General features: G+C 43.8%; 2 protein-coding genes across 2 annotated transcripts; both read right to left on the reverse strand.

Annotated features, from left to right (window-relative positions):
• Window positions 1–221: 221 nt before the first annotated feature.
• Window positions 222–10879, reverse strand: LOC110534908 (uncharacterized). Its single transcript, XM_090185911.1, has 6 exons — window positions 8744–10879; window positions 8320–8464; window positions 7533–7792; window positions 7208–7286; window positions 4683–4821; window positions 222–421 (listed from the first exon to the last, which is right to left on the reverse strand). Exons 1-6 carry the CDS (start codon window positions 8788–8790, stop codon window positions 321–323), a joined length of 771 nt encoding a protein of 256 aa, XP_090042037.1. The 5' UTR covers window positions 8791–10879; the 3' UTR covers window positions 222–320.
• Window positions 8884–12145, reverse strand: LOC149979945 (cyclin-dependent kinase-like 3). Its single transcript, XM_090188726.1, has 5 exons — window positions 11978–12145; window positions 11620–11814; window positions 11097–11275; window positions 10767–10879; window positions 8884–9140 (listed from the first exon to the last, which is right to left on the reverse strand). Exons 1-5 carry the CDS (start codon window positions 12143–12145, stop codon window positions 8884–8886), a joined length of 912 nt encoding a protein of 303 aa, XP_090044852.1.
• Window positions 12146–12433: the final 288 nt, after the last annotated feature.

Consider the following 12433-nt stretch of genomic DNA (forward strand, 5'->3'; position numbering starts at 1 on the left):
ACATTATTCTAACTGTTGAAGTTAAAGATGCTCTGTTATCACAAAAACCAAGTGTGTCTAAAACATTTATTGTTATTATTTTTATTATCTTCAGTCAATCCTGTGCCAGGACCCAGTTAAGAATTCAGATCAACTCTCAATGGTAGTACTGTTCCCTCCAAATCCTGAAGAAAAAACATTAAATTAAGAAATAATTGTCCTGAATAACCTTGACATAGTCCTTAACTGAGTTAGGCCTCCTAGAGAGTTAATAACAACAACAGTTTATATAATACTTGTCTGTACCTATGCAACACTTGACAAATATGTCAGAATCTTACCTACTTATTTCCGTGGTCAGTGAAATCGGATGACGGCAATGATGGTATTCTGGAGTCTTCTTCTCTTCCTCTGCTCTTCAGCTCCTTCCTCGAGTGCTTTGCTGAATAAAACAATAATCATGTTTCTTCTGAACACACACACTAATCTACACTTTGAAAATCCATACTTAATCTGCACAGAGAAAACCATACTTTGGTTACACATAGGGTGAACGTTACACATTACATTTACATAGGAGAGTAAAACATTCTGTATCAAGCAGCATGTTGTCAACATGGATGAGTTCACTCAACAAGTTCTATCTGTACCACATTATTAGAATCAAACATGGTCTGCTTTAGAGTATATTTCTCTGATCTATATTCTGATGATATATTCTTCAGTAATCAGAACAGATTGTTTAGGCAGATATGGCCATTATCTAATCTCTCTTTTGCTCTGTGTGTGTGTGTGTGCGTGCGTGCGTGCGAGCACTGTCTGTTTTGCCCAGCTGGACCACTATCCATGACAAAAACATAACCCTTGCCCTCAATCACCGTCCCTCAAGTTCCCTCCTCACGAGGCCCACACACACTACATCATGAAAATTTGAATTAGCAGTTCAATTCAAAGAAAGAGCTCAGGAATATACACTGCTCAAAAAAATAAAGGGAACACTAAAAAAACACATCCTAGATCAGAATGAATTAAATATTCTTATTAAATACTTTTTTCTTTACATAGTTGAATGTGCTGACAACAAAATCACACAAATTATCAATGGAAATCAAATTTATCAACCCATGGAGGTCTGGATTTGGAGTCACACTCAAAATTAAAGTGGAAAACCACACTACAGGCTGATCCAACTTTGATGTCATGTCCTTAAAACAAGTCAAAATGAGGCTCAGTAGTGTGTGTGGCCTCCACGTGCCTGTATGACCTCCCTACAACGCCTGGGCATGCTCCTGATGAGGTGGCGGATGTTCTCCTGAGGGATCTCCTCCCAGACCTTGACTAAAGCATCCGCCAACTCCTGGACAGTCTGTGGTGCAACGTGGCGTTGGTGGATGGAGCGAGACATGATGTCCCAGATGTGCTCAATTGGATTCAGGTCTGGGGAACGGGCAGGCCAGTCCATAGCAGCAATGCCTTCCTCTTGCAGGAACTGCTGACACACTCCAGCCACATGAGGTCTAGCATTGTCTTGCATTAGGAGGAACCCAGGGCCAACCGCACCAGCATATGGTCTCACAAGGGGTCTGAGGATCTCATCTCGGTACCTAATGGCAGTCAGGCTACCTCTGGCGAGCACATGGAGGGCTGTGCGGCCCCCCAAAGAAATGCCACCCCACACCATAACTGACCCTCCGCCAAACCGGTCATGCTGGAGGATGTTGCAGGCAGCAGAACGTTCTCCACGGCGTCTCTAGACTGTCACGTCTGTCACATGTGCTCAGTGTGAACCTGCTTTCATCTGTGAAGAGCACAGGGCGCCAGTGGCTAATTTGCCAATCTTGGTGTTCTCTGGCAAATGAAAAACGTCCTGCACGGTGTTGGGCTGTAAGCATAACCCCCACCTGTGGACGTCGGGCCCTCATACCACCCTCATGGAGTCTGTTTCTGACCGTTTGAGCAGACACATGCACATTTGTGGCCTGCTGGAGGTCATTTTGCAGTGCTCTGGCAGTGCTCCTCCTGCTACTCCTTGCACAAAGGCGGAGGTAGCGGTCCTGCTGCTGGGTTGTTGCCCTCCTACGGCCTCCTCCATGTCTCCTGATGTACTGGCCTGTTTCCTGGTAGCGCCTCCATGCTCTGGACATTACGCTGACAGACACAGCAAACCTTCTTGCCACAGCTCGCATTGATGTGCCATCCTGGATGAGCTGCACTACCTGAGCCACTTGTGTGGGTTGTAGACTCCGTCTCATGCTACCACGAGAGTGAAAGCACTGCCAGCATTCAAAAGTGACCAAAACATCAGCCAGGAAGCATAGGAACTGAGAAGTGGTCTGTGGTCCCCACCTGCAGAACCACTCCTTTATTGGGGGTGTCTTGCTAATTGCCTATAATTTCCACCTGTTGTCTATTCCATTTGCACAACAGCATGTGAAATGTATTGTCAATCAGTGTTGCTTCCTAAGTGGACAGTTTGATTTCACAGAAGTGTGATTGACTTGGAGTTACATTGTGTTGTTTAAGTGTTCCCTTTATTTTTTTGAGCAGTGTATATGTATCCCATGCAGTGTTGGTTATTATCATAAATGAATTCTGCTCAATAGCAGAATAAAGGGCTGAGGACAAGTGGGAGGGCACAGTGAGAACTACTGATTAGTCTTCTGATTCAGTCATTTTTTACTATAGCAATACAAAGGACAAACTATACTGAACAAAAATATAAACGCAACATGCAACAATTTAAACAAATTAGCAAGCAGAGATACAGCCACATCATGTGACAGAGTGAAATGCAGTATACCTGTGTCCGAAATGGCACTATATTCCCTATATAGTGCACTACTTTTGACCGAAGCCCTATGCATTACTTTTGACCTATGGACCCAGGTCAAAATTAGTGCATTACAGAATAGGGTAACATTTGGGAAACAGCCTATAATGACAGAGGCCTGGCCAGCGTCTTATTTATTTGCCTGTGGGGGGTTTTAGGCTGTGTCACAGAATTTTTGACCTTCTCTGCAGCAGATCCTCAGGAGACATTGGCACATAACACAATACAGAGAAGCGGTGGGGTGGGCCAAATCCTATAGTAACATTACTCCGGCCCTAATCCTAGAGCAACATTACTACGGCCCTAATCCTAGAGCAACATTACTCCGGTCCCGATCCCAGAGTAACATTACTCCGGCCCCGATCCCAGAGTAACATTACTCCGGCCCCGATCCCAGAGTAACATTACTCCGGTCCCGATCCCAGAGTAACATTACTCCGGTCCCGATCCCAGAGTAACATTACTCCGGCCCCGATCCCAGAGTAACATTACTCCGGTCCCGATCCCAGGGTAACATTACTCCGGCCCCGATCCCAGAGTAACATTACTCCGGTCCCGATCCCAGAGTAACATTACTCCGGTCCCGATCCCAGAGTAACATTACTCCGGCCCCGATCCCAGAGTAACATTACTCCGGCCCCGATCCCAGAGTAACATTACTCCGGCCCCGATCCCAGAGTAACATTATTCCGGCCCCGATCCCAGAGTAACATTACTCCGGCCCCGATCCCAGAGTAACATTACTCCGGCCCCGATCCCAGAGTAACATTATTCCGGCCCCGATCCCAGAGTAACATTACTCCGGCCCCGATCCCAGAGTAACATTTCTCCGGCCCCGATCCCAGAGTAACATTACTCCGGCCCTGATCCTAGAGTAACATTACTCCGGCCACATGCTCTAATGTCCTGGAGCCACACTGAGCCGTGACACCCCATTAAGTATAAACTTGGCACATCAACATTTTTCAACAACACCAAACACCTTCAATAAATCAATGGATGTTTATCTCTGTCCTCAGGTGATTCAATGATAAAGTTATTTTAATTGATTAATACTACACAGCCCTGTAGTTTCATTCTCGTTCAGTCTTGGGACAATTTATTTTTGTTTTCAATTAAGTCAGACAGATTCATTTTGGAAATTATGTGTCTTCAAGTCTAGTATCAGATTCAATTTTGGGAATTGACTTACCGTGGGAGCTGACTTACCGTGGGAGCTGACTTACAGTAGGAGCTGCCTTACCGTGGGAGCTGCCTTACCGTGGGAGCAGCCTTACCGTGGGAGCTGACTAACAGTGGGAGCTGACTTACAGTGGGAGCTGACTTACCGTGGGAGCTGACTTACCGTGGGAGCTGACTTACCGTGGGAGCTGATTTACCGTGGGAGCTGACTTACCGTGGGATCTGACTTACCGTGGGAGCTGACTTACCGTGGGAGCTGACTTACAGTGGGAGCTGATTTACCGTGGGAGCTGACTTACCGTGGGAGCTGACTTACAGTGGGAGCTGACTTACCGTGGGAGCTGACTTACAGTGGGAGCTGACTTACCGTGGGAGATGACTTACCGTGGGAGCTGACTTACCGTGGGAGCTGACTTACCGTGGGAGCTGACTTAACGTGGGAGTTGACTTACCGTGGGAGCTGACTTACAGTGGGAGTAAGGTCAAGTTGCCCCTAGACACTGATCTAAGGTCAATTTGTGTTTTCCTAATACCTCTATCAGTTATGGTTAAGGTTTGGTGAGAGGAAGATGATCCAAGATCTGAGAAAAATTACAACTTCTACCCAAAGCTTTACAGGGGATCACATGATTTAGTAGAAAGACAAGTAAAATACAAGATAGAGAACTGAAACCAAGACAACGTTGTTTACCATCTGTAAACTTCAGCTCCATCTGGTGGCCGAACACAGGAAGTCCAGGGAAGCGCACATCTCTCACGTCTCTCACTGACTTCACCTTCTTTTTAGCCAGACTGGACATCTCAACCTGGAGGTTATTATGGCTGTCACTCTGCAATACAACCAAACACAACACAATCATAAAAATATTAACTAACATAAACACACATTCAATACCTTCATGTTCTCATTAAGTCAAGTATACAGTCGTAGCCAAACGTTTTGAGAATAACACAAATATGAATTTCCACAAAGTTTGCTGCATCAGTGTCTTTAGATATTTTTGTCAGATGTTACTATGGAATACTGAAGTATAATTACAAGCATTTCATAAGTGTCAAAGGCATTTATTGACAATTACATGAAGTTGGTGCAAAGAGTCAACATTTGCAGTGTTGACCCTTCTCTTTCAAGACCTCTGATATCCGCCATGGCATGCTGTCAATTAACTTCTGGGCCACATCCTGACTGATGGGAGCCCATTCTTACATAATCAATGCTTGGACTTTGTCAGAATGGGTTTTTGTTTGTCCACCCGCCTCTTGAGAATTGACCACAAGTTCTCAATGGGATTAAAGGGGGGGGGGGGGGGGGGGTATCCTGGCCATGGACCCAAAATATCAATGTTCTGTTCCCCGAGCCAAGGTGCTCCATCATGCTGGAAAATGCATTGTTCGTCACCAAACTGTTCCTGGATGGTTGGGAGAAGTTGCTCTCGGAGGATGTGTTGGTACCATTCTTTATTCATGGCTGTGTTCTTAGGCAAAATTGTGAGTGAGCCCACTCCCTTGGCTGAGAAGCAACCCCACACATGAATGCTCTCAGGATGCTTTACTGTTGGCATGACACAGCACTGATGGTAGCACTCACCTTGTCTTCTCCGGACGAGCATTTTTCCGGATGCGCCAATCAATCGGAAAGGGGATTCACTAGAGAAAATGACTTTACCCCAGTCCTCAGCAGTCCAATCCCTGTACCTTTTGCAGAATATCAGTCTGTCCCTGATGTTTTTCCTGGAGAGAAGTAGCTTCTTTGCTGCCCTTCTTGACACCAGGCCACCCTCCAAAAGTATTTGCCTCACTGTACGTGCAGATGCACTCACACCTGCCTGCTGCCATTCCTGAGCAAGCTCTGTACGTACTGGTGGTGCCCTGATCCCGCAGCTGAATCAGCTTTAGGAAACGGTCCTGGCGCTTGCTGGACTTTCTTGGGCGCCCTGAAGCTTTCTTCACAACAATTGAACCACTCTCCATGAAGTTCTTGATGATCCGATAGATGGTTGATTTAGGTGCAATCTTACTGGCAGCAATATCCTTGCCTGTGAAGCCCTTTTTGTGCAAAGCAATGATGACGGCACGTGTTTCCTTGCAGGTAACCATGGTTGACAGAGGAAGAACAATGATTCCAAGTGCCACCCTCCTTTTGAAACTTCCAGTCTGTTATTCGAACTCAGTCAACATGACAGAGTGATCTCCAGCCTTGTCCTCGTCAACATTCACACCTGTGTTAACGAAAGAATCACTGACATGATGTCAGCTGGTCCTTTTGTGGCAGGGCTGAAATGCAGTGGAAATGTTTTTTGGAGATTCAGTTCATTTGCATGGCAAAGAGGGACTGTGCCATTAATTGCAATTCATCTGATCACTCTTCATAACATTCTGCAGTATATGCAAATTGCCATCATACAAACTGAGACAGCAGACTTTGTGAAAATTAATATTTGTGTTATTCTCAAAACCTTTGGCCACGACTGTACATTGATTAAATATCTTTATATACTTCCAAAGTGTATATTCTTATATAAAGATATTTAATCAATGTATACTTGACTTATTAATGAGAACATGAAGGTATTGCATGTGTGTTTATGTTTGTGTGTATGTGTGATCTATGTTGAATATAATCAGGAATTTACAGTAGGCTATTTGTCTGTAACTGTACTACGATAGCTATGATAAACACTTGTCAGGGCAAAACAACAATATTTATGTAAAAAAAGATATGTAGAGGTCATAAGGTATTTTGAACAATAGAAGAACTAGACAGTTGTTTGCTACTATATTGTAAAAGCTTGCATTTTCATTGCGCCCAATTATTTTATATGGTAATCACGGCTGCATTCCAAGTGGGTTAACATTGTCTTCCATGAGGTTTAACTTGATGACAGAAAGGGTGTAAACACATAAGACACTATGTTCTGTTCTTAACATACCGGGCGAGATGTTAGGAAAACTACAACATTACTGTGGGGTGAGTCAGAGAGGCATTCCTTTGGGAGTGGAAACAATGACAAAGAGCTTGTCAGCCCCAATGACTGTCGCATGTACAGACACCCACGCACCCACCTGCTGTTACAGACATACTGTAGGCTTGGGCCAGATGTCAAGCATGTTATATAATAGAAGGTTTGGTATTTTATCTTTTTGTTTATTCACTTGCTTGTTTTCATGTGTCTGTGTTCCCCTTTACATGCACTGCACACACCTTTCCTTACTTACCTGAGACAGGGCATCAGTCAGCTGACTATTCCCCATGGCCAGGTCAGTAGGGCTCGGCCGTCTCTTTATCTTATCAGTGCTACAAACACAGACACAAGCATGAGCATCTCTAACTTGGTATACCCTACCAAAGCATGCTTTTCAAGAACTGCCAGGATGAAATGACAGAACGTCCAGAATAGATAAATACGTTTAAGAATATACACTTTGGAAGTACTGGATCTAGTGAGTCTGATACAGCTACTCTGAAATCACTGGGTGGTATTCTGAACAACACTATACCAGATAAAGCGTCCTATATCTCTCTGATCTGAGAGCCACTGACCGGGATTTGGTGACTTCCATACAGCATGGAACGGGGACAGCAGCAAAAAGATTGTTGCTGGCGTTGATGCGGGGCATGGTAAAGGCTACAGCCTTGTCCTGAGATTGAGGGGGGTCTGGGATGGAGGTAGAGGTGGAGGTAAAGGGCTGTCTGTTTGTCTGAGATGAGACAGGGCTGCAGGTCATCCTGATCTCTGACCTCCTGCCTGCCCTAGAATGCTTCTGCTCAGGCTCCTTCCCACGTCGGTCCTTCTCAGTGTCCTAAAACAAAAACAGTCCATGTGCTGTATGGCCGACTGGTATGGATCTTGTAAATCTATATTTCTACAACACCGTATATATGCTTTGACTTGTAGTTACTTTAACTCTACCTACATGTACATATTACCTCAATAACCTCGACTAAGCTGTGCACCCACACATTGACTCTGTACCGTTACCCCATGTATATAGCCTCGCTACTATTATTTTACTGCTGCTCTTTAATTATTTGTTTTATTATTTTTTATTTGTTACTTATCTATTTTTTACTTCACACTTATTTTTCTTAAAACTGCATTGTTGGTTAAGGTCTTGTAAGTAAGCATTTCACTGTAAGATCTACACCTGTTGTATTTGGCGCATGTGACAAATACAATTTGATTTGATTTATTTACTTAGTCGCTCTGCCCACTTACTGCACATATAAATGGGTAAGAGCATGTGCTAAACGAACAGACCTGTAAAATGTAGAATACAGTGCTATCTTAGGGCTTTGCGCCCTGACTAAGGGTCCATGTAGTTTATACCTTCACTGGCTTTCTGTTACATGAGGATGAGGACAAGACTCCTGTTCCTTGGTCCTCTGGTGGCTCCCATGAGCTACTATGAATCCAGTGCATGCTGTTAACCTTGGCATCTTTCTGTATCAATGCCTGTATCTCTGGTATGAATCTGAAGCAGGAAGTAGCAGTTATTCAGGTCAATTGCAGTTTATGACATTATGACAACTACTAAACAGTATCCCATAAACATTTCAAGGAAAGTTCAAGGCTAGCAACACAAGGCAAAACAACGTGTGTGTGGCCAGACTATGACACTATGGTAGAATCACATCCCCATTTTGTACGTAAGCAGGTCAGAATGTAGGTCAAGAATCTCACTCCACTCTCTTACAAGTTAATTGCTTCTCCAAGTACACTAGACATGCAAGGTTGACCGGACCCGACTCACCTTTCAACGAACCCGTCTTTGGTGAAGTACCGATGAACGAGCAACATGGAGCACGCAGCCCTGTGAGATGGATCAATCTGTAGGCATGACTAAAACAAAGAAGACCTTTACTGTAAAAGTAAACAACCCATGTCACATTCTTAGGGCCAGGCTTTTTCCTGACCATGTGACCTGCCCTGGAAATCCTCCTTGAATTCTTCAAGACAAACTCCTGTCACACTCCCTACACATTCTTCACTATCTCTCTGTAGACTTACATCCACTATTTCAGCCACTAAGAAGTGGAGTTTGTGGTACTTCCTCCTGGGGTCCCTGAGGAGCTGCACCTCAGGAAGGCTGGCCACAGCAAAGATGGGGTTCTGGAAGTACAGGTCTTGCTGATGACGGGTCAAAGGCCCTATCAAGACAAAACACCTGTGTATCAATATACCATTACATAACCTCAGGATGGCTCCCCTTCTATTATCTGTTATCTCGTTCCTCAAATCGTTGTACAGTACTTCAATTATCTATGTAACCCAATTATGACCATCACACATTCAGTAGTAAAACGACACTATAACATGATAATTAGCTGTACAATCACATAGCTTCACTTCTGATTAGCATTGATAGACAGTACACGGCACTGGTTACATCCCCTGCAATCAGCGTGGTGGCAGCCATCACATCACCATGAAGTGTAATTAATCATTATTGTGACACAGAGAGTGTTGTAAATAGCTCTTTCATTCTGCTGGGAGGATGAGTTCTGTCCACAGACCGCTGGTGGAAGAGAGGAGACAGTATGTCGGCCTCTCCGTCCCTCGCTACCCGTGGCTTCAATCTTCACTAACATTCTGACATTAGCTCCCTCCAGAGAGCCTCTCTTTTCGGCAAACAGAGAGATACACACTGGGGCGGATTAGAGAGTCAAATAGCCTGAGTATCCCATTCCACCAAAGAGAATTAATGAAACACAGATTGAACCTGCTAAAAGACTCTAATACAGAAGGGATCACTTTAATCTCTCTCTCACAGTATTAGGCATGTGTATCCCCGGCAAGTCAGTTATCCTAATGAAAACACCCAAGGAACAACCAAAAACAGCAGTGTTATCTCACTCCCCTCTATTTAGCTTGCGCTTATGTCCAGGGCCAAAATGCCAAAAGGATCATTGGGGTTTTCCTTGTACAGGCCTGGATAAAAGCCAAAATGCCACAGTTCATTTTCAGCATTGGTTTATTTGTCACTGCTGGCCAAGGATTGAATAAAGTTTATTTATAGAGCGAAGCCAATTGTCCCTCTCTGCCCCCGTATTAAGCCACAAATCGACATACGATGTAAATCTGTTAAGCGTTAGGATAGGGCCAAATTCATTGGGGGGCTCTTAACCAGGAAAAAATTATGATGTTCCAAATAGCCCTATTATCTATTTGATTTAGATTTATTTAATACAATGGCGGCCTACCCTGGCCAAACCTAACGACACTGGGCAAATTGGGCGCTGCCCTATGGGAATCCCAATCACGGCCAGTTGTGATTCAGCCTGGAATCGAACCAGGGTCTGTAGTGATACCTCTAGCACTGAGATGTAGTGCCTTAGACCGATGCGCCATTCAGGAGCACTACTTTTGAGCAGAGCCCTATAAGCCCTGGTCAAAAGTAGTGCACAATGAAGGCTGCCATTTGGGATACAGATTACACTGCCTTTTTGTCTCTTTGTGACCTACTTTTCAACAATGGTGAAATCCTAGCAGGCCTGTTGCCATACTGATGTCGGAAAAGCTTTTGGTTATCTGTGCTCCCTTCGGAGAATGGACAACAGTTTGATTAAGTGTAAATAGTTATTTTAATTACATCTACAATATTAGAGGCCTCAGATGTTATCAAGTCCACATTTCCACCATTGATGCCCACACCCTTAGCATGGTCTCAGATCTATTTTAGTAATTGTTAAGCCAATGACAATGAGTGACTAGGAGTTGATGATAGCAGAAACAGACTGTCACTCAGGCTAACATACCCATTGGTTTGTACTTACCCACTTTGCTGACTATTTTGTGCACCTGGTCCAGGTCAGAAGTCCCCGTCAGAAAAGCATTGCTTGTAGCCATCTCTATAATCAAGCAGCCAATGGCCCACACATCTACAGGTCTAGTAAAGAAAATACAAATAATCTATCATTCTAGAATGTCCTTCTAGCCAATCAGAAACGAGTATTCAACGATGCTGTGGTATAAACATGATATATCTGTACCAAAATGATGAGCAACCCTTAGAAAGTTTGACATTATAATTACGGTGGTCTTATTCCATAATACATTCAAGATTGAACACTGCCCTGAGATCTGTGGTTCTGCTTGATACCCACTTGCTGTAAGTGTTGTCTGCCACTAAAAGTTCTGGGGCTCTGTACCACCTCGTGGCCACATAGTCTGTGAGAGGCTCCCCAGTCGGTGCCAAGGCTCTGGCAAACCCAAAGTCACAGAGCTTTACCACCCCAGAGTTAGAGACAAGAACATTCTCAGGTTTGACATCTCTGTGAATGATCTGTTGAGAAAATATGCATGTTTCAAGCCGGTGAAGAACTACTGTTTTACTGTCAACAAGTTTATTTCTTTAATATTGTTCAACACCCTTCATAATAGCTAATTAAACTCGTAGTTTTAAACTTGCCAGTTGGCACATCTTGTATTGTATATCTTCCTGTGCACTCACTAGGCAGAATCTATGAAATGAGAATAATATATATGCCATTTAGCAGACACTTTTATCCAAAGCAACTTAGTCATGCATGCATAGATTTTACGCACGGGTGGTCCCAAGAATCAAACCCACTATCCTGGGATTGCAAGCACTATGCTCTACCAACTGAGCTACAGAGGAATACTTGCATTGCTGGTGTGAAGGTAATCCATGGCTCGTAGAATTTGGAACATGTACTTTCTGAGGCGCTTGCTGTCCAAACCATGAGGATATCTCTCTAGGTCTTCCAGAACTGTGCGGTCAATGTACTCAAAGACAACATACAAGCGCTTCTTGAACCGGAATACCTCCAGCATGTTCACAAGGTTTTCATGGCGAAATTTCTGTGTAAAGACATATATGAACAGAATTAACGTTGTAGTAGTATGCTGTTATCAGGGATGTGACATTAGTTGGACTGTAGCCAACGAGTGAATTGTACCCGATATTTGAGACAGTCACAGCAACACTGCTGCTTTATGTGGAACTGATCAATAAGTTCCTCACCCTCAGAAGTTTGATTTCTCTCATGATAACCTTTTTCATGGTTTTGTCCTCTTCCTTGTCATTGAACCTCTTGATGGCCACAATGTGTCCAATCTCCTTGTGTCGACACTTCATCACTGTACCATAGCTCCCCTCACCCACGACGCCAAGGTTCTCATACATATCCATCTTCCTTCAGTGGGCTGTCCTTGAGCACACATGGATAAATGTATTCATATTCATTTCAAAGCATAAACAGATATAAAGGCATACAAAATACATACAACATCTAGTGTAATACTTTCAAATGACCAGTGAAAACAGGGTCATATAGCCTACAACGTGATTACACAAAACACAATGTGGTCAAAATACTTACTGCTGGGTAGATACAAAGATTATGTTCATGTATTTTTTTCTCCTGGCTTTACTGCTCTCATAAATTACACAATTTCATGTTTGAAATAAACGATGCCT

The sequence above is a fragment of the Oncorhynchus mykiss genome, chromosome 10 (genome assembly GCF_057628025.1).
Source record: "Oncorhynchus mykiss isolate SJ-2025 chromosome 10, ASM5762802v1, whole genome shotgun sequence".
Lineage (NCBI taxonomy): Eukaryota > Metazoa > Chordata > Actinopteri > Salmoniformes > Salmonidae > Oncorhynchus > Oncorhynchus mykiss.

Coding starts and splice junctions, on each gene's coding strand:
- LOC149979945 (XM_090188726.1), bottom strand. CDS start 12,145: ATGGATATGTATGAGAACCTTGGCGTCGTGGGTGAGGGGAGCTATGGT. Junction 11,815..11,977: donor GAGAAATCAAACTTCTGAGG/GTGAGGAACTTA, acceptor GTCTTTACACAG/AAATTTCGCCATGAAAACCT. Junction 11,276..11,619: donor ATTACCTTCACACCAGCAAT/GCAAGTATTCCT, acceptor TTTTCTCAACAG/ATCATTCACAGAGATGTCAA.
- LOC110534908 (XM_090185911.1), bottom strand. CDS start 8,790: ATGTTGCTCGTTCATCGGTACTTCACCAAAGACGGGTTCGTTGAAAG. Junction 8,465..8,743: donor AAAGACGGGTTCGTTGAAAG/GTGAGTCGGGTC, acceptor TTCCTGCTTCAG/ATTCATACCAGAGATACAGG. Junction 7,287..7,532: donor ATGGAAGTCACCAAATCCCG/GTCAGTGGCTCT, acceptor CTGTGTTTGTAG/CACTGATAAGATAAAGAGAC.